We start from the raw sequence: 23,223 nt of genomic DNA, 5'->3' as shown, positions 1-23,223 counted from the left end.
TTCACTTCACGATTATGTGCCACTTTGTGTTGGTCTATGACATAAAATCCTAATAAAATACATTTACGTTTTAAGTGGTAACATGACAACATGTGGAAAATTTCAAGGGGTATGAATACTTTGTCAAGGCATTATCTATGTGTTGCAGTGGAAACAGCCATTGTGGCTGTTTATTGGTGACTATTTATTGTGGATGCATGTCCCAGAAATGTGGGTTTTTCATTGCTTTCAAGGGGTTGGAAGTCGTTACGGTATTGTATATGTTGTATTTATTCAACTGTTTACACTTAAGTTATAATAAATGTATTATTATATACAGTATTGTGTTTGACAACCGGAAAAAATAGCAAGGATAAGCGAATGACTGAAAAACCTTGGGAACTACTGTATTAGTGGAATCTTCATGGGATAAATGGGACAATGCACAGGTTAAACATCAATCATGGAGATACAGATGTTGTTACAGAAGTATACTTAATGACATTTTCAAAACACACCAGGAGTGGAAAGAATGAGACTCTAAGCTCATAAAAAATGTTGGTACACATAATATGGTTTGATTAAGAACAGAAGTTTTATGTCTCTTTATGACTGAAACTAACATCACCTTGATGTAGCTAGGAAACATGAGCTTTGCATCTCAATCAGTTCACCCAAAAACAAACTCTGCATCAAGGTTGTTGTTGCCACAGAATAGAGTTTTAATTGTGTTAGTTCTCAATATCAGTCAAAGGGAATGTAGAGAAATCAGAACTTTGCTTGTTTAGAGTAGTGTACGATGCAATCATTCAGTGAGTGAGTAAAGAGGAGTAACAGTTATGCTTAGGCCTTATGACCCCATAAGTTCTGTTACAGACGTGCTGTGTCTGTGTGTACCTTCCTATGATATAAACACTGTGCAGAACTGTGCAGAACTGATCATGGACTCAAAGTTACTATCCCTGTATGCTTAGCAAGAGTTAATGCAGAAGTAACAGTGTTTTTACTGACGTAGATAAAATGAGATTACAGTTAATGGATTATACTTTGTGCTTCCAAAAAGCTGATGCTACAGTTTACAAACTGGTGATTGCTGAGCACTGCATTCCATATTATGGTATGTGTTCGATTTTCTGAATTTGTTTAAAATGTCAATTATTAAAAATATATCTTTCAATTTGTCAGAAAATATGAAGGAGTTTTGGGACTTTAAATGAGGCACAATTAAGTGGCTGCATCCCGGTAATTGGTACAATTAAACAGGAAGTTGGGACTTTAAATGAAGCGCTTGGGTAGTGGAGGTAAAATAAACCATATTTAGAGATGCATTATGAAATGTTTATTGATTATACACAATGGCAAGCAATAAAAAAGTATTCATTTCATATACAGTAAAAAATTCATAACATATATGTATAGGAGATGTACACATAGCATAAGCATAATAAAAATAATATATACACATATAGCAGCACATGGTCTAGTATAAATAGGAAAAAGTAATAAAGCATAATTGCTAGCAACAACATGCCTGGTGGCGACATGTGCACCCACATGGTAAATGTACATTTATTAGGTAAGAAAACGATTAATATAATTGGAAGGAGTAGAAGATATAAATAACTATGGTTCCATATAAGATGGAGCTGGGGCATCAAAAAATACTAAAGCTCGACGCGTTTCGTGGGTAATCCCCCACTCATCAGGAGCTGATGCGATAAAATTTCCTATGAAATATATATAGAAAAAAGTATAATGAACCATAATGTCCATATAAAAAAGTAAAAAGTAAATAAATGAACATTAAATCTATATAGCTGTTATTACCAAACACACTCACCAGCTCAGGCAGCAAGTGCAGTGCACGGTGGTGGGTGCAGGGTGGGCCAGGAGCATAACCTCTCCACGGGAGCTGAGGCGGCATAAATATATGTACATGCGACATCGGGCAGGAAAAAGAAACAAGATGGAGCAGAGTGTGTCCACAGGCGGGAATGTATTTGTCGCGGGAACATATAAATCTGGGAACAAAATAATATAATCCATTGAGTGTATGTATGGTTTATAATAGTATTTTGTAGATAATAATTGAGTAATAAATAATGAACCCAGTGAGTTCCAAGGCAGGTGGTAATATAAGTAGATAGAGCTATGTGTGTAGAGGGATCTATGCCTATGAGTAAATGACATAGAAATAAGTGTGAAGGTAACCAAAGTAGGTAGGAATGTGCTGGCAGATAGTGCGTGAGGAATTGCAGATAAGAAGTGACAAGAGAGTATAAGTGGGGCAAGATCACCAGGAGAATAGACACAAAACCCAAGGGAAAAGAGGAGCAATGTAGGGGGAGAAGGAGGAGAGAGGAGACAAAAAAACCTACCCAAATGTGGCATCAAGAGGCAACAACAGCCGAATGCCTAACGTAGGGCTGGTGTGCAGTGACCCCAGAAAGAGACTGGCCGTATGAACAGCCAGCTCTAAGTGGGGAGTATAAGTACGCCGCCAACGCCACGTGGGTGACCAGGAGGAGGAGCCACCGCACGTGAACCGAGTTGACACTCAGCCGTCGGAGCGAGCAGGCTCCCCCCTGAAGACACCGAGCTGTACACACTAGACGTCGGCGCAGTGGCGCCAGAAACTGACGTCACGCACCCCGTATATGCAGCCACTGTGCCCACCGACCCCCCCACTCGCGGGGCTCGCGGCTCTGGCAGCACCCCCAACCAACACCCCCTGCCCCCGGCGCTCGCGGCTCTGACAGAGTTGACTTACTGCAGCAGCTCCCCTCCAATGCACCAGAGCGGCGGCGACCTCCGCTCCAGCGTGTCTCTTCCGCTCCTCTTCCTAAGCACAAGGCATTCAATAGGGTGGCCTGGCACTTTGGCCAATCAGGAAACAGGTCTAGCGCCCTGCCTCCTGATTGGCGGGGAGGAAGGCTAGTGTGAAAATAGCAAAAATTAATTCGCTATCGTCACACAATTGGGTGGGATCAGAGCGCACTCTCTGCCCCCCAAGCCCACCCTATTTGGAAGCCTATTAAAGCCTCTGGCTCTAATCAGGTGCTTCAAAAAGTACCACCCACCCCCGCCATAGGAATCCATGCGTCTGGCGTCCTGAAAGGGGCCGGGCGCATGGATGGGGGGGTGGCGCCCGTGCACGGGCTGACACTGTGGTAGTCTTTCCTAAGCCTAAGGACACACAGTACAAAAATAGAACACCACTGCAGCTAATGGTATTTAAATACAGATATGCCCTATCTAGTTGTTTGCATTGCAAATGACTTCGGGTGGCTAATAAAGAGGTTGATGACCTGTTGTATTAAGTCCCATTAAAAATTTGCTGTAGTCAAAACACTAATGCCGCATAAACACGACCGGTTTAGCCGTCGGAATAAACTCTCAAAGTTTCTCCGACGGAACTCCGACGGAATTTCATTCAAGCAGTCTTGCCTACACACGGTCAATCCAAAGTCCGACCAAAGTCCGACCATCCAGAACGCGGTGACATACAGCGCGTACGACGGGAATAGAAAAAGGAAATTCAAAATCCAGTAGCCAGTAGCTTCTGTCTCGTACTTGCTTCAGAGCATGCGTTGTTTTTGGTCCGTCGGAACAGCATACAGACGAGCGGTTTTCCCAATAGGAATTGGTTCCTATTAGGAGCATGTTCTATTTCTAGGTCCGTCTGCAGAAAATCTAATAGTGTGTATGGGGTCTTACATTTATCATTTGAACATGAAGAAAAAAGGGAGAAGAGGGCATGGAACGTATGATTTAGGGAATTAATGCAAAATGGTTAGTCATGTACCTAGTTATTTGTTATCCACATACAAGGGCATAGCAACAAAGCACTCCTTAGTCTTGAAGCATGCTAGAATGCTGCAATGTCTGTTGATATACACCCAGTATATACTAAGGTTCAGTTCACACTGGTGCAATGCGATTATGTAGTGCGACTTTGATGCACTTTTGCATATTCTATGCCAAATTGAACTATAAATTGCACCAAAGTAGGAGGAGCCTTTTCTGAAGTCACAACCAAAAGTCTTGCTTTCACTCTAGTAGGGAAAGGATGTCCTAAAAGTCACACATTACAGCAAAACCCTGTTAGGAGGTGTATGACAGCCTCAGTCCAGGCTCAAACCAAGCCACACCCCCCAGTCTGTTTCACTCCACCCCCAGAGCTTAATCATGGGGGCTTGCTTTGACTCTCCCACCCTGCATTGGCAGAATAATAGAGAATCTGATTAGATAAAAGCAATTAAACATTGCTTTAATTTTTACACAACACGTTCAGATCACAAAGCCTTAAAGCTGAAGCTGAGCTGGGAAAACATTTTTTCCCAGCAGCTTTAGTTACATTACTTGCCTGTAATAATGTAGGTCCCACAATCTCCTGGACTCTGTAGAAATCTTCACTGCAGTTCTGCCCTGTCCTCTTCATGCTGCTGAAAGTCTGGCCCGATTTGAGATTAACAGCTTCGGGTCTCCGGGCTCCGCTGCACTAAAGATGATCTACAGACTCCAGCGCCCTGCACATTGTGGGACATACTTCCTTACAGATAAGTAATTTAACTAAAGCTGTAAAGAAAAAAACTTCAGCTTTAACACCAAGATAAGGAACTTCATTTTAGCCAAACTCATTGGACTCGTACTTACTGCCACTTCTTTGAAAATAAAGTTCCTTATTCTGGTATTAAACTAAAAGTAAAGTCCACTTTTTAACTTGTACCTACAGGTAAGCCTATAATAAGGCTTACCTGTAAGTACAGTGAATATCTCCTAAACCTACATTGCTTAGGAAATATTCACACAGGATATAGCCGATGATGTCCCTGTCGCATGAGACGGTATACCCATGCCGTGCCTTCAGAGCTCTGTACCAAGGCCATTCATATAACCAGAGCCCGCGAACCCGGAAGAAAGACCGGGTGAAGATGGATGCGCTGGGGAGCCATGATAACGCTGTGCTGGAGGGCTGTATGTACAGGTAAGTCTGTCATAATGTGATAGTATGCGGTGCATATTAATACTTTATGACTTGAACCTGCAGGGGCCTCATGTTTTTTAATTTTTGTGGTGGTTTGCTACCACTTTAAAGTTTTGTGAATCGAGCCATGATATTCTAAGGTGGTACAAAGGTTTTTCTGTCTATCACAAGAGCATCATTCAAAGAAAAGCAATCACACATAAGACATTCCATTTTTATATGTTGGTGTGGTCACATTAAAAGCCAATGTTGTCACATATTACTGCATTTTTAAGTAAATGATTAAAGTAGTTTTCTATGCTGTTCTAGGCAATTGAAGCACATCTGATCAGAAAGTCTCCAGGAGGACTGACATATATTGCTGAGTGGAAAGGTGGAGTCCTGGACCACAAGATGGGGCACCTGACTTGCTTTGCTGCCGGGATGTTGGCACTAGGAGCCAATGATGCACCCCAGAACAAGAAAGAACATTACATTGAGTTAGCAGCAGAAATTGCCAGCACATGTCATGAGTCTTATGTACGTACAGGTATGAATGATCCATCCCACATACACCAGTAGAATGATGTAATAACACTGATCGTTCCTACAGACTTAAAAGCAGACAAAATTACCTGCATGCTTTATATGGGTCTGTAACTCAAAGAACTGAAATAAGAGGTTTGACAGAGTAGGTAATCAACCACATGATCAGACAGGGCGCTACTGTTACTTGCAATTTACTTAACAGGTGCAAAGTACAAGCAATGTAAAACAAGTTTGTCTTGGCAAAGAACATGCATACACAACTTAATAATATAAACTAGGGTCTGATTATGAAGGCTATGCAAATATGGAATCATCACAGCAATGTCTTTATGGCTCTACATTGCTGCATTTGTCAATTTCAAAAACCAGTATAAATGAATAGTACTGCTAGTGCTAAAAGCACCTGTGGGTTTAACTAATACTTTTTTGGGGATAATTCTCATATAAGGGGGTGTGTGTGGCAGGGGGTGTGTCCCATGCCTACATACTTTTGGTAATAGGTGTCCCTCTTTCCCATCTCAAAAAGTTGGGAGGCATGGAGAAGATCACCAAAAAAAATAAGACAACTACATTTTTCAGTGCTTAGCAATGGCTCTCTCTATACTTCTTTCATGACAGGTTTATTTTAAAGGTACTCTTCTTTTAAATTTGATAGAAGGGCAGCCTACTTGCATAGGGCTCATGTTTTATCCAAGCATATCTGTAGTCAGTAGCTGCTGGTGCTCAATATTTTGGGGGGGCAAACCAACGGATGGAAAGATGGTGATCCCCCAACCCCGGGAGACGGACGTGAAGGCAGCGATCAGCCCCCCCCCCCACGGGAGATTGACAGACAGAGACCTCCTTACCTTAGGAGGCAGATGACAGTGATCTTGAAACTCCCTGGCAAACCGGGTCTCAGGACCCGCTTCCTGACTGGCCAGAAGGAGGAGCAGGAAGACAAAAGCGAATATTAATTCGCTATTGTCACACAAGTGGGTTATACAAGCTGTACACTCACTACTTTACATTGTAGCAAAGTGTCATTTCTTCAGTGTTGTCACATGAAAAGATATAATAACATTTTTACAAAATGAGGGGTGTACTCACTTTTGTGAGATACTGTATATATTTTTTAAATTGTCGATCTTTTTTTGTTTATAGCACAAAATAAAAAAACAAGTGGTGATCAAATACCACCAAAAGAAAGCTCTATTTGTGGGAAAAAAATAACATAAATTTAATTTATGGACAGCGTTGCATGACCATGCAGTTGTCAATCAAAGTATTGCAGTACCTGGTCATAAAGGGGGCTAAATCTTCCAGAGGTGAAGTGGTTAATGACATGGTAAACATCTATACAAGAACATTGTGTTTTTTTCAGCTACATAAGATGTGCATTGACTGTGTGGGCAGGGCCACTCGGTTGGTACGCACGTTTGAAGAATAACACACAGAGCCTAAGAAAAGTTTGCGCAATTATTATTTTGTAAATTGCTGGTAAACACATAACAAGTGACCACTACTAGTAATGTGACTGCACTAACTGCAGTGAAACACTTAACATAACAGTTCTAAACAGTATAGTATCAGCAATCACAGTGATACTGGCAACACAGATGTGGAAAGGCTAGTAGCAGTGCACTCAGCAATGTTGGCAGTATATTGGCAGAATTCAGCATAAGAGTGATCACTTTGGTATAGCTCAAATTACAGGAGCGGCATCTGCATAGGGAATGGCTGACAGACAGAGTGGTGGTGCAAGTGGCACTTAGTGGAGCGGTGCAAAGCCTATGACATAGCACTGAAGACCAGAGGATAGCAGATGTCCCTAATCTACCCCTCCTCAAAAAGGAACCTTTACTAAGTGCTAATTCACTGTTCCTGACAAGCGCGGTTCTTTCCCTACTCTAGCCACTTGCAAATATGTGCCAAATAGCATTGCTTACACCAGCCTTTTTCAACCAGGGGAGATTTCTTTTGGCAAAATGCCTAAAAATTGCCCAAAAATTGTATACCAGCCAGCGAGTGGATGAATCCTGCCTTTTAGTTACACAAAGCCACAGGTTTTATTGTGCACCATTACAACTTTTCACCCTCCAGCATCCTAACAACCAAGGACATCATCAGTTGATAAGTAGGATGTCAGGCGCCTGCACAAAATCCTTGTTTGCCCCTTCCCTGCCCCTCTCCATCAGCACTGGGGTCATGTTGCCTGAGTTAGGGAGAGAAACTGAAGGAGGAGAGAAACATTGGAATACTAAGCAGTACCAGTTTGCAAAGGTGTATTTTCTTTGGAGGAATAATGTTGGGTGTCCTACGTCTGTGGATGTTGCTGCACTATGTAAAACTATTAATTTGGTTTTTTACATGTTAAAATTGGGTGCCTCAAGACTGTGCAGAATTTTAAAGGGTGTCTTGACCAAAAAAGGTTGAGACACACTGGCATACACTATAGATGACTGGCATGGTCACTCAGTGTTGTAATGTCTATTTGGACCACTGCTCCCCTGGTGAAACATGAGGCATTCGGCATGGCACTACACAAGTTGATGCATGACCTCTGACTGTAATGTGAGACCCAACATTTCCAACAAATCACACAATCCCTGTAATGTGAGACCCAACATTTCCAACAAATCACACAATCCCTGGGTTTCTCAGTGTAGTGCTCATGCAAGTGAAAGCTACACAGTGACAAGAACTGACACAGACACAAGCAGGGGGGAGTGCTAATTTACAGACACAGAGAGGTTGCTTTACTAAAGGCAAATAGACTGTGCACTTTGCTAGAGCAGTTGCACTCTGCAAGAGCATTTGCTCCAGTGCTTAGTAAGTAAGGGGAAGCTCTGCTGGCTTCTATCATCCAATCGTGCAAGCAAAAATCTTTTTTTCTTTTTTTCCTTCGATGTGATTGGGTATTCTTTGCAAAGTGAAGCGACACCCCAGCATGCAGCCTCGTATAGATGACATATAAATAAAGTGTAGTGCTATGTGAGAATGGGTACAAACCCAAAAACATCAATAAAAAATGAAATAAAAAATAAATATTGAATTATAAATTGATAGCACACAAACACAGTGAGTAAATAAAAATGGTATCCATATGTAGAAAATAACAATGAAATGATTAGTGATAATACCACATGTGGAGTGACATTATAACAAGGTAAACACAATGTCCATATACAAATGATGCGTGTGAAATCACAAAAAAAATGCAATTAGACGTAATCCAAATATGTGAAGGTGAAATAGTGAAATATAACACCAAAAAGTTCCAACAAAACACGTGTAGATCCGTTGGAAATATGAGTGACTGTGATTAGACCACCACCATAAACAGAGGGGGGGCTTACTAGAACGTTTGAACACGCCAGGGCATACGCTCTGCGTGTCAAACAGGCTTGTCTAAGATGAATGAATAAAGGTAATGCTGGTTTCTGTAGGTTGGAGATATCTCACTCATCACACTTCAATGCGAACACATAGGGAATGGTCTCTCAGAAATCTGTGTGTGTGTGGTGGAAGGACCAATGTGCCAAACTGTGGCTGGCTGTACAGGCCATGCTCTGGGCTCCGCCACCTCCACTCTGCTCCATCCCTCACTGTTAGGGTCGCTGACGTCACGTTCCTCGTATAGATGACATGTGCTCACCAGTCTTATCGAAATGTTAATAGATTCTTGAAAGTGCATGTAGAGGCATAACATAGCCAAATATATGCATTTGAATAGTTTTATTAAGATCAGATGAGATTGGTGAGTGCTGGCCATTCCCAAAAAACTGTTTGTGGTACTGGAAGAAATATCTTGCTAAATTGTACTATCAAGGATTTGGCAAAAAAAGGTTATGCAGGTTTTGAATGCAGTTCCAAAATATTTCAAAACAAGATCCTTTTAACCCTCATATTGCACAGTCTTGGTCATTATATTAAGAGTTACTGGTTACTATAGTTTTGGTGAAATTGAAGAAGGGTTTTTATTTATTTTGTGACACATAAAATGGTCTAACAGAATAATGTGATCTCATTTCAGATACTAAGCTTGGACCTGAAGTGTTTAGGTTTGATACAGGGGCTGAAGCCACATCAAGCAGGCTGAGTGAAAGATATTACTTGCTCCGTCCAGAGGTTGTAGAAAGTTACCTTTACCTGTGGAGGCTGACGCATAACCCTAAATATAGAGAATGGGGCTGGGAGATTGCACAGGTATGGAAATATGATAGTGGATCTGAATACCCTGCGTGAATTGTATCAAAATAATATCACAATATGAAGTTTGCTCATTAACTTGGAAAATTGTATGTGTTCTTCTTTTGTATCTACCTAGCACATATTTTTTCATTCTTTTCCCTTGGATGAAATTTACTTTTGAGTTGGACCTGGATTCAACATGAACCCAGGTCACTCGCCATTCATGCACCAAACTAATGCAACTGTTTGCAGTCATTTATTTGTTTGAACTACTGTTGCTACTGGTGGTGTTATTGACCAAGTGTGGTCATGACCATATAAGATCAACGATGGAACCCCAGATCACCACTGCTATGTTTACATTATCCCAGCATCAGGGATCTGTCATTTAGCAATGAGCGGACAGGTAAACACCAATGGCGTTCAACTGTGGTGATTGATCAGTCTTTACATCACTGAATGCAATAATTGCTGATGTACTTACATAGTTGCATGATGTGATTGACAATGGATTTACATGGGGGCACATTAGTGAAATTTTTATTGCCATATTTTTATAGAGTTATGACATCACTAAATATTAAAAAAAACATGTTGCACTGATAGCTTTAAAATACTTTGATGTTGTTTTTTTTGCACAGTTGTTACTTTTATTACAAGAAGCAGACTAACTGATGCTTACTTGTTTGTTCCACTGCATTTAGCTCCTATTATATTGCAAAAGTCACTGTGAACAGCAGATGCAAGTTTCTCTGTATCAGTATGATGAACTGAATAGTGACACATGGACTGACTTCTCTTATTGTATGTGACATATACCCATGTAACTCAGTACCCGTATTTTTTCAGCCCAGTGGATTGGTGTCAGCAGTCATTTCTCCTTAGTTTGAACATTTTTTTGCTTCAAATGTCAGTTTCAAAGAAAGCTGAAAAGAAAGTAAATGGAAAAGAAATATTTGGATTTGCTTAACAGCAAAGACGTATGATGCGCCTTCATTCCTAAAGTAAACTAATCTGATTCTACAGAAATAAATACAGAAGGTTTAAATATTTGTACATAGATTTTTCAGGAATTTAAAACAAAATTGTTAAAAATATTTTGTTTCTTTTTTTTGTCAACTATAAATATTAGATATTTCACAAGTGTTCTAAGAGCATTTTAACATTTACCAGGCTAACTTTAACTGCTTTGCTGAAAAATACCTGTTGCTTACAAAACCGAATACCTTTATCCGGCCATATATGGATCAAATTCATCTGGTTCAATAGGGACGAGCCAAATTTTGATCCATGTATGGGCATCCTGGTTCTGTACAACCACCCTGTTGGGTTTTTCCAAACGATCAGTGCCACTGGCTATAGTTGGCAACACTGATCACTGTATTCTGAGAACACAATAGCACAGTGGCAGTGATTCCCCCATCCACCTCAAATGTGTGAATATGGAAATCGGCACATTTTTGCCCTCAACCCACTGGTTGAACATAAAAAATGTATAATATATGGCTTGCCTTAAAGCAGACCTAAACTCAAAACTGAAAATGCCACTTAGACAACTTTCTAATACATTTATTTGTTTGTGGGGTGTTGAGTACTCTCTCAATTCGCTCCTAGGCAGAAGAAGAACAACGTGTACTTAGGCATGCCCCCTGTCCATATCCCCCACCCACCATCTGACAGTTTTTAAATAAGTAAGGGGTGTGGTCGCCCGCTGACATCACAGAGTGGCTCGGCCTCCTTGTGACATTGTCGGCCCAGCATGCCCCTGACCCCATCCCTTAGTTATTTAAGAACTGTCAGACCGTGGAGCTGGCAGATGGCGTGAGTGGACTTTATTTTTTTATTTTTTTGGATTTACATTTACATGGTTGTAACATTACAAAATGTGGAAAAATTTCAAGAGGTATGAATAATTTTTCAAGGCACTGTGCATTCAGCTGTCAGCAAGGAAAGCCACTGACAGCTGATGACTCATCGGTTGTTAAGGACGCAGAGGCCAGCTTCCCAGCCGGCTCCTAAACAACCAACTATTTACAGTTTATTATTATGGAAAAAAAATGCACGTAAAAACACATCAGAAATGCAATAAAGATAGTCTATGAAGTCTCTCTAAGAAAACGAGAATGCTTGGCTATCACAGTAATCAGATCCAGCATTTAGGTGGCACTTGACAGGGATCAGAAAAATATGCCAAGAGGCCCTGTTTAGGTGCTTGTCTGAATATATTAATTGTCTTGCATTTTTCACTTGCTCTCTAGAAACTTTTATTTTTCATGTTCATAAATATTCCTTGTTCATTGCTGTGACTGTTGACACAAAAGCTGAATCATTTCTCATGATACCCATACAGATTATGTGCAGAGAGCTCATTTTTGTCCTTCTCTGCTGATAATTGTCCTGTATAAACTGTAATGCCGCGTACACACGGTCGGACTTTTCGTCTACAAAAGTCCGACAGCCTGTCCGACATACTTCCGACGTACCTTCGGCGGACTTGCGGCAGACTTTCTTACGAACGGACTTGCCTACACACGACCACACAAAAGTCCGACGGATTCGTACGTGATGACGTACACCGGACTAAAATAAGGAAGTTCATAGCCAGTAGCCAATAGCTGCCCTAGCATGGGTTTTTGTCCGTCGGACTAGCACACAGACGAGCGGATTTCGGGGTCCGTCGTACTTACGACGTAAAGATTTGAAGCATGTTTCAAATCTAAAGTCCGTCGGATTTGAGGCTAAAAAAGTCAGTTGAAAGTCCGGAGAAGCCCACACACGATCGGATTACCAGCCAGCTTTAGTCCGTCAGCGTCCGTTGGACTTTTGTAGACGAAAAGTCCGACCGTGTGTACGCGGCATTACGGACTTTACCACCTGCCACATCAGTAAGCCTGTGCAGATTTCATTGAACTGTTTCTATTTTCTACTACACAGCACAGTGGCTTAGTGCTTAGCACATCTGTCTTACAGTACTAGGTCAATCCTGACTAGGCTACTATTTGCTTGGAGTTTGCATGAGTTTTCTCTGGGTACTCTGGTTTCTTCCTATACTCCAAAAACATGCTGGTAGATTAATTGACTCAACTGAATTTGCCTAGGATAGCTGCCTCATCTCCTAAAATGCTTTGAATCCCCAGGGAGAAAAGAGCTATACACATTCAAACTGAAATTAAAGAATTAAATGTAGGCAGTTGGCACCTGCCTCTGTCAGAGACTAAAGTCTCCAGCACCTTATCTGTAAGGCTGGCCATACATGGGTCGATTTTTGAAAGAATATTCTCTTGAAAACTAAGAATTTTGTTTCGAATTGCACACCATTAGTGGGCTGTAGCAACGGACGATTTCCGTGCCGCTATAGAATTTGGGTGGAGAAGAAGAAGATTTCCAGTCACAAAAATTATTTTCTGTAGCAACATGAGGTGAAATTGAAAGCTTGGTTGGTCGAATTTAGAAATCAGTGGTGGCACCATCGTATCACAAAACGCAAAAAAATTCTGATTTGCAAAAGGAAATTCGTTCAGAATTCAACCAATGTATGGTCTGCATAAGTCTCGAGCAGCCTGAGGGCTCGTAAAGTGACATTGCAGCGTGGGCTCTATTCACGTGAATGGGTCATGTTTAGCGGCTGTACCACTGGCCAAAAGAGACATGCTGTTTAATTTTTGCCAAAGTCACAACATGTGTGAAGCTCGAGCGGCTGTGTGCGCTTGTTCAGGTGGACAGTCAGGCAGTAAAACTGCAGGTCTCATTGCTTACCAGTCCAGCGTGTTTATTTAGCTTCCTAATTGCCTTACTGTCCCATAATTGCCCATTGGACCTGGAAACACTGGTTAACTACTACTCCATCATTTTCATTTTTGCTACTAAGGCCAATTTAAGAACTGTCAGTGCTGACATTTTTTCATTGGCCATTAACTTTTAATAATGTTACCTACCATAGATTGTTTATTCTCAGAGACAAAGCAATAGCTTTAGTATGAAAACTGAATATTCATGGCTTGTTAATGCTATTCAGATGAATATTATCATAAAGTTTGTTACTTTTTCTAAACAGTTAACTGTATGGCTTGTATCAACTTCACTTCAGATATGTCATACGCCATCTGATGGCAGAATATTATTTATTTGATTATCACTTAATATGTATTTCTCCTCCAGGCTTTGGACACTTACTGCAGAATTGAAAATGGATTTTCAGGAATAAGAGATGTGTATACTACCACTCCAAACCATGATAATGTTCAACAGAGCTTTTTCATGTCAGAAACATTAAAGTAAGTAGAATTCATTTAAGTGCATATATTATAATAACTGAAGCATCAAGGTGAACTACCGATGCGGACACAGCCTGCTTTTAAATTAAATGACCTAGGTGGCTCAGTATGGAAAAGGTTTCTTGTGGATAAAATGTACATAATCTATGGAAATTGTAGAGTTTTTTACAAGCATATGTATAACTTACCCCTGAAGGAGCCGTTGGTGTATGGGTCTCCTGATTTCGGATGACAATGACTCTTCCGGTAATGCCACACCCTCTAACACGCCAAGGCTGAAAAAGGATTTATTTGGGTTAAACACCCAACAAGGCAACAATAGGAAAATAACAAAATAAACAATTTGTACAATGCAAAAAACAATGAGGGGTCCAACTGTATCTGTACCTGAGCCCTAAATCTAAGGGTGTCCTAACTAAAGGCAGTACTAGAAGCTGAAAGGTCCTTGTGTCTCTCTAAAACCCCTTCTACAAGCCAGTGTGGTATTAAATACTGGGGTCCTTAGTCCTGCGTCGGAGAGCTTAGGTATATTTGTACCCCATGGTGAATAGCATACGTTCCCAAGCTAAGTCCCAAATTGGGGTGGCACTGTCCCTATAAGAGGAGACTATAGAGGTTGTAGCCAGCGGCCTTTCACAATTATGCAGTCTACTTTGAAGCCTCCTCCCTCTCTCTGATGCTCAGAACCTTTGTCGACTCTAGACTCTCTCACAAAACCAGTTATGCCTCTTTCCTTGCTGGATCTCCCCAATGGCTGCAGCCTCCATGTGAATGCAACAGCACAGTCTTCCTCTAACACCCATAGGGGGTTCCCCTTTATAATCCATACCAGACCTAAGGGCCTGGTATGCCCCACGCTCACCACAATAGGAAAATCTGTTTTTCCTATTGCAGCAAGCGTGAGATGCAATACCCTGCCCTCGCGTCGTATCTGGTCCGTCGGACCAGCATACACACGAGCGGACTTTCCGTCGGACCAGCACACAGATGAGCGGACTTTCCGCCCGAAACTGAGTCCGTCGGATAAATTTAAAAAATGTTTCAAATCTTGGTCCGGCGGACTTTGGGGAAAAAGTCCGCCGGAAAAGTCCGCTGGCGCCTACACACGGGCGGATTGTCCGGCACACTCTGGTCCGCCGGACCAAGTCCGCCGGAAAGTCCGACTGTGTGTACGCGGCATTAGACCAAATTTTAATGGCTCAAAGAATGTCAGGCAAAATGGTCGGCCCTCATGCATGTTCACTTCATAAAATCTGCCCCTCTTTGAAAAAAGTTTGGACACCTCTGGATTAGACAGAACAGGAAGTGACAGGGGATCTCTGGTTGGGGAGAATTTGCGTTTCCTTTTGTCTTACTAGAGCAGAAATTTGTGACAATCTCTCTGATATAACTTGAAGAACACTATTGATTGAGTGGAAAAGCTCTTCTGTAAGGTTTTTGTTGCTATTTGTGTTCTTCTTGAGAAGATGTCCTAATTTGTTATGTCACCAGAAAAAGAGACACAAAACCAGTTATGCCCCTTTCCTTGCTGGATCTCCCCAATGGCTGCAGCCTCCATGTGAATGCAACAGCACAGTCTTCCTCCAACACCGAGGTGAGCTGTGGCAACAGCAGCGACTCTGACTCAGCCGCACCCTCCAACAGTCACCTATGTGAAACTATCCAGAACCCTGGCTTCTCCTTCCTTTTCCTCCTCTTTGCAGCATACAGTAATCCTGGGATTTGTAGTCCCATAGAGTTCTCCACCTAATAGAGACTGTCCCCTGGGGACTAAATCACTCCCACAGATCCAAGAGGCTCCCAGCAGTCTTTCACAGTTCCCAGGTTCAGGAAAATGATTGCTACTGATTTCTGATAGTATGAAGAAAGGATAGAAACCTTTACCAGGTTTTTCTTACTCTTTTGTATATCTATCTTAATTTTTTGTCTATTTTAAAGGGATTAGACAAGGCATGTCCAAAGTCCAGCCCACGGGCCAATCACGGCCTGCGTTCCGGTTTTGAATGGCCCGCCTGGTTATTTGGACATATATATCATTTGTGGCCCCAACAATCTCCCAGCGCCGGGGCCACAAAAGATATATATGCTGGCTGCCTTGGAGGGGACAGGGAGGAGGCGGGACGAGTGTCGTACACACAGGAGCATTTCCTGTTCGGCGCTGCCATTGGACGACTGTTCTGTCCATGAAAGGAGGTGGGACTTTGTATTAAAGAGGTCACCGAGAAAACAGGAGTTTTTCCTGTATGTAATCTTTTGGCACTTGTCCCGCCCCCCCTTCCTGTCCCCTCTGAGGCTGCAGGTGGATGGGCATCAATCAGGCTGCACTGATGGCAATGGTGAGTCTGCATTCCTGGCAATGGTGGTTGCTGCATTCCTGGCAATGGTGGGTGCTGCATTCCTGGCAATGGCGGGTGCTGCATTCCTGGCAATACTGGGTGCTGCATTCCTGGCAATGGTGGGTGCTGCATTCCTGGCAATGGTGAGTGCTGCATTCCTGGCAATGGTGGGTGCTGCATTCCTGGCAATGGGGGTGCTGCATTCCTGGCAACGGGGGTGCTGCATTCCTGGCAATGGTGGGTGCTGCATTACTGGCAATGAGGGTGCTGCATTCCTGGCAATGGGGAGCTGCATTCATGGTAATGGTGGGGCTGCATTCGTGGCAATGGTGGTGCTGCATTCATGGAACTTGTGAGGCTGCAGATGGGCACTGACCCTTATTTTGCTTTCTTTCCTGAAACTTCCCTCTTAAAGTGAAGGTGCGTGTTATATGCCAATAAATACGGTATATCCAAATAACACGCCTAAGCTCATCTCTTTACTCACACACCGCCACAAAGGCAAGAGAATTCTTGTTGGGCAGTGTATTAGTGCTCGAACTAACACACTTAGACCAAATTTTAATGGTTCAAAGAATGTCAGGCAAAATGGTCGGCCCTCATGCATGTTCACTTCATAAAATCTGCCCCTCTTTGAAAAAAGTTTGGACACCTCTGGATTAGACAGAACAGGAAGTGACAGGGGATCTCTGGTTGGGGAGAATTTGCGTTTCCTTTTGTCTTACTAGAGCAGAAATTTGTGACAATCTCTCTGATATAACTTGAAGAACACTATTGATTGAGTGGAAAAGCTCTTTTGTAAGGTTTTTGTTGCTATTTGTGTTCTTCTTGAGAAGATGTCCTAATTTGTTATGTCACCAGAAAAAGAGACACAAACATCAATTAAAACCTTGATAGCAGTCCCTTGTGATTTCCACCCTTTAAAAAACAAATGTTTTGGTCTGCTCTGTTTGACTTTAAAGTGGTTGTAAACCTTTAGGCCCCTTTCACATGAGGCGGACTCCGTTTCTACGGAGCCCGCCTCAGTCCGCCGGCTCAGCGGGAGATCTGTCCGTTGATCTCCGCTGAGCCGGCGGATGACAGGTCCCTCTCTGCTCACTGAACGGGGAGGGGCTTGTCAGGCGCCGCTGCCGCCTATGGAGGGATCGGACGAAAACGGACAGCGTGTCCGTTTTCGTCAGATCTCACCCGGTCCGATCCGCCAGCGACGGATCTGGACGTAGAGCCATCCGTCTGCTTTTAGCGGATTGGACGGGGTCGGATGTCAGCGGACATGTCTCCGCTGACATCCGACGCTCCATAGGCTAACATGGATCGCCCGTTCAGGTCCGCCGTCAAAACTGACAGGCGGACCTGAACGGTCCGATCGTGTGAAAGGGGCCTAACATGTACCCAGTATAGTACATAGCCTCAGGTAATGCACAAAGAGGAAACAAACCATCCTGCATAAATTGCACCTGTTTATCTGCAGCCATCTCTTTTATTATTAAATTATCTTTGGTAATGCACTAGGTGTGCGCCTTCCATTTCTGTTTTTCTTGTAGTTCCTTTCGGGCTACCCCATCTGAGGAAGGCAGCATCCACCCAGTTTTGGATACCATATATACCTTTCACACCACCATTTTATTTGATATCTCTCACTCCACACCTTGGAAGACCTATTAGGTGCTGGAAGTGACTGTGTTTTTTGAGGCTAGTACACACTATAGAGGGATATGCTTTGTTCATCTTCCCTGTTAGAGGTTTACAACCACTTTAAGCAACAAAAAAAATTAGTTAAAGTTTAAAGGAGAAACAAGGTCAAAGGGGTCAAAGCTCTGGCCCTACTTCTCCTGTGGATCCCCGGAGTGCTCTTAGTTCTGCACTCCTGTGACCAAAATTTTTGGGGGTGCAAACAAACTGAAAAATTCTGAAAAATACTGAAACAACAACCTCAATTCTCTTTTCCCGACATAGTAGCACCCACATTCACATGTGAGTAGGTACACTATGCCAGGAGTCCTGCAATTTACATAATGTTTCAGACAAAATGTACGTTTATTGGGCAGGTCGATGTGTATGCAGACTCTGTGCCCAGCAAATGCAGCCACTTGTGCCCATCATATACAGCCACCTGTGCTCATAATACGCAGCCAACTGTGCCAATCATATGCAGGCTCTGCGCCCAGCAAATGCAGCCACTGTGCCCATCATATGGAGCCAAATGTGCCCATCATATGCAGCCAACTGTGCCCATCATATTCAGCCACTTGTGCCCATCATATGCAGACTCTGTGCCCATCATATGTAGCCAACTATGCCCATCATATGCAGCCACTGTGTCCATCATATGCAGCCAACTGTGCCCATAATATGCAGCCACCTGTGCCCATAATATGCAGCCACCTGTGCCCATCATATGCAGCCAACTGTGCCCATCATATGCAGCCACCTGTGCCCATAATATGCAGCCACCTGTGCCCATCATACACAGACTCTGTGCCCATCATATGCAACCAACTGTGCCCATAATATGCAGCCACCTGTGCCCATAATATGCAGCCACTGTGCCCATCATATGCAGCCACCTGTGCCCATCATATGCAGCCACCTGTGCCCATCATATGCAAACTCTGTACCCATCATATGCAGCCAACTGTGCCCATAATATACAGCCTCTGTGCTCATCAAATGCAGCCACTGTGCCCATCATATGTAGCCAACTGTGCCCATCATATGCAGCCACTGTTCCCCCCTCCCTGCCTGTTGTCTGCCCGGCACTTACCCCATTGTGGTGGTGGGTCAGGCAGCAGGACAGGCGGCAGGCTGTGGCATGGTAGCACAGCGATGGCTCCTGTGTGTCCTCCGACTCCTCCGTGCCTGTTTTCTTCCTGTATTCCTTGGCGCCAATGGAAGCGCCTCTGCCTTCAGCCAGTTAGGTGCCCGGCATTACATCCGTGCCTCCTGATTGGCTGAGAGGCGGTTCTGTGCCTATCATATGCAGCCAACTGTGCCCATAATATGCAGCCACTGTGCCCATCATATGCAGCCACCTGTGCCCATCATATGCAGCCAACTGTGCCCATAATATGCATCCACTGTGCCCATCAATTGCAGCCACCTGTGCCCATCATATGCAGCCACTGTGTCCATCATATGCAGACTCTGTGCCCATCATATGCAACCAACTGTGCCCATAATATGCAGCCACCTGTTCCCATCATATGCAGCCACCTGTGCCCATCATATGCAGCCAACTGTGCCCATAATATGCAGCCACTGTGCCCATCATATGCAGCCACCTGTGCCCATCATATGCAGCCACCTGTGCCCATCATATGCAAACTCTGTGCCCATCATATGCAGCCAACTGTGCCCATAATATACAGCCTCTGTGCTCATCAAATGCAGCCACTGTGCCCATCATATGCAGCCAACTGTGCCCATCATATGCAGCCTTTGTGCCCATAATATGCAGCCACTGTTCCCCCCTCCCCGCCTGTTGTCTGCCCGGCACTTACCCCATTGTGGTGGTGGGTCAGGCAGCAGGACAGGCGGCGAGCTGTGGGATGGTAGCACAGCGATGGGTCCTGTGTGTCCTCCGACTCCTCCGTGCCTGTTTTCTTCCTGTATTCCTTGGCGCCAATGGAAGCTCCTCTGCCTTCAGCCAGTTAGGTGCCCGGCATTACATCCGTGCCTCCTGATTGGCTGAAAGGCGGTTCTGTGCCCATCATATGCAGCCAACTGTGCCCATAATATGCAGCCACTGTGCCCATCATATGCAGCCACCTGTGCCCATCATATGCAGCCAACTGTGCCCATAATATGCAGCCATTGTGCCCATCAATTGCAGCCACCTGTGCCCATCATATGCAGCCACTGTGCCCATCATATGCAGACTCTGTGCCCATCATATGCAGACTCTGTGCCCATCATATGCAGCCAACTGTGCCCATCATATGCAGCCACCTGTGCCCATCATATGCAGCCACTGTGTCCATCATATGCAGCCACTGTGCCCATCATATGCAGCCACCTGTGCCCATAATAAGCAGCCAACTGTGCCCATAATATGCAGCCACTGTGCCCATCATATGCAGCCACCTTTGCCCATCATATGCAGCCACTGTGCCCATCATATGCCGACTCTGTGCCCGTCATATGCAGCCACCTGTGCCCATCATATGCAGACTCTGTGCCCATCATATGCAGCCAACTGTGCCCATAATATGCAGCCTCTGTGCCCAGCAAATGCAGCCACTGTGCCCATCATATGCAGCCAACTGTGCCCATCATATGCAGCCAACTGTGCCCATAATATGCAGCCACCTGTGCCCATCATATGCAGCCAACTGTGCCCATCATATGCAGCCACCTGTGCCCATAATATGCAGCCACCTGTGCCCATCATATGCAGACTCTGTGCCCATCATATGCAGCCAACAGTGCCCATAATATGCAGCCTCTGTGCCCAGCAAATGCAGCCACTGTGCCCATCATATGCAGCCAACTGTGCCCATCATATGCAGCCAACTGTGCCCATAATATGCAGCCACCTGTGCCCATCATATGCAGCCAACTGTGCCCATCATATGCAGCCACCTGTGCCCATAATATGCAGCCACCTGTGCCCATCATATGCAGACTCTGTGCCCATCATATGCAGCCAACAGTGCCCATAATATGCAGCCTCTGTGCCCAGCAAATGCAGCCACTGTGCCCATCATATGCAGCCAACTGTGCCCATCATATGCAGCCAACTGTGCCCATAATATGCAGCCACCTGTGCCCATCATATGCAGCCAACTGTGCCCATCATATGCAGCCACCTGTGCCCATAATATGCAGCCACCTGTGCCCATCATATGCAGACTCTGTGCCCATCATATGCAACCAACTGTGCCCATCATATGCAACCACCTGTGCCCATCATATGCAGCCAACTGTGCCCATAATATGCAGCCATTGTGCCGATTATATGCAGCCACCTGTGCCCATCATATGCAGCCACCTGTTCCCATCATATGCAAACTCTGTGCCCATCATATGCAGCCAACTGTGCCCAGAATATACAGCCTCTGTGCTCATCAAATGCAGCCAACTGTGCCCATCATATGCAGCCAACTGTGCCCATCATATGCACCCTTTGTGCCCATAATATGCAGCCACTGTTCCCCCCTCCCCGCCTGCTGTCTGCCCGGCACTTACCCTATTGTGGTGGTTGGTCAGGCAGCAGGACAGATATTCATTTGCTTTGCTAACACACCTGGGTGCACTGTGAGCGCAATGGATTGCGCTTGCAGGTCACCTTTTTTGATGCCTATTAAAGCCTATGGCTCTAATCAGGTGCTTTAAAAACACCCCCCGCCGCTATAATTTAGACGCCTGGCGCCCAAAAACGGGACGGACACCTGAATAGGGGGTGGCTACAGCGGCCGTGGATAGATGCATGAATCTATCCATAGTACATAGAGGGGGTGGCTGGAGAGAGAGGGCGGCGCCCGAGCTCCCCTAATGGACGCACAGCCACTGCCTGTGACCCATATTCAGCCAACAGCGGGGTAAAGTCTGCTGTCGGCTGACATCACCCAGCCGGGCCAGGCTCTGGAGAGCCCTCAAATTGAATGTCTGGATGCACCTAGATGCCTGGACCAGCAGCTGGCTCAGCCTCTCAGCTCATCCCCACCACCACCCCAACCTGATGCTCCAGTGAACGCTGGAGGGGCAGATCAGAGAGCCAGTGGCTGCAGTCACTGGCTTTTTTCTCACTGAAGACCGAGAACCGAGCAATCAGTGGTCTTTGATCACTCTGTTCTCAATGTAGAGGCGCCAGGAACAGATGCAGCATCGGATCGATGCTGCATCCACCTAGGTGAGTATGTATGTTTTTAATGTATAATACCTTGCACTTCCATTTTGAATGTCAATTAAACAAAACAGCATTATATGGGGAGTGAATACAATGGTATTCAGTTTTTCCTTGCAGTTTTAAAAAATTGACCCATAACTGGTGCTGAAAATGTCAAATCTAGAGCAAGAACTAGAACAATTATAACTGGTTCCATTGATTAAACCTCCATTTACATCAGGTGTAATGGTATTTCAATTTTATAGTAAAACAATGATTATGTGCAAATCAGATTACTTTCCTATTGCTGATTCTAATCATTTAAAAAAAATAAAAGTAACAGTTGTATAACTAATTTGTTGTTATTTTGTCTTTCCTACAGATACCTCTACCTTCTGTTTTCAGAAGATGATCTGCTATCATTAGAAGACTGGGTATTTAATACCGAAGCACATCCACTACCAATAAGTCGTGTACAATCTGTTTGAAGCACAAGAATACAATATATATCTATCCAGTGTTTTTATCTTAAATTGAAATTTTCATACAAAAGAAATTCTATTTTATGAGCTGATTTGAGATACCAGTACTTATGTGAAATAATATCAATATCTGTATCTGACAAATTTAGCACTAAAAGAAATGGTGGCCTTTTGCAGAAAATTCTGCTTTTCATATATATATTTTTTGAAGTGGGAAATGAGGCAGAGCATATATATATATATATATATATATATATGCATTGGTAGGTTTACTTGTATGGAATTCTCTCATACTGCCAGGTGCCAACCTGTATACTGTATATGGTCCATGTAATATACCGGTAAATCACTTTTATGTCCTGCCAGCAGTGGAACCTGAACCATAGCAAACCAAATGGCAGATAGTGGGCCCAGGAACACAATGGAGGATCCCCTACTTCTGTTCCTTTCTGACAGAACCAACTTCCAAAGTGGGAAGCCAGTATCCCCTGCTGAACAAACTGCAGGCAGTCCCAACCACTCCGCTCAAGTCCAATGGGTGTTGACTCCAGGTGGTCTGTGATGTGCTCCCAGTTATAATATCCAAAACAAAAGGAAGCTGCTCTCCTACTAAAAGCCTAAAGTAAATTATATTGAT

General features: G+C 43.9%; 1 protein-coding gene across 1 annotated transcript in view; it reads left to right on the top strand.

Annotated features, from left to right (window-relative positions):
* MAN1C1 (mannosidase alpha class 1C member 1) overlaps positions 1 to 22,819 on the top strand; it is a 144,695-nt gene extending 121,876 nt beyond the window's left edge. The window contains exons 10-13 of the mRNA XM_073615456.1: positions 5,276 to 5,495; positions 9,510 to 9,682; positions 13,826 to 13,941; positions 22,487 to 22,819. Of these exons, the coding sequence (XP_073471557.1) occupies positions 5,276 to 5,495; positions 9,510 to 9,682; positions 13,826 to 13,941; positions 22,487 to 22,592 (615 nt within the window). The 3' untranslated portion in view covers positions 22,593 to 22,819. The remainder of the gene's footprint in view (positions 1 to 5,275; positions 5,496 to 9,509; positions 9,683 to 13,825; positions 13,942 to 22,486) is intronic.
* Positions 22,820 to 23,223: the final 404 nt, after the last annotated feature.

This window comes from Aquarana catesbeiana, linkage group LG02, assembly GCF_042186555.1.
Source record: "Aquarana catesbeiana isolate 2022-GZ linkage group LG02, ASM4218655v1, whole genome shotgun sequence".
NCBI classification, from domain to species: Eukaryota; Metazoa; Chordata; class Amphibia; order Anura; family Ranidae; genus Aquarana; species Aquarana catesbeiana.
Note: the sequence above shows the minus strand (reverse complement) of the source record. Positions and strands in the feature narration are given on the sequence as shown.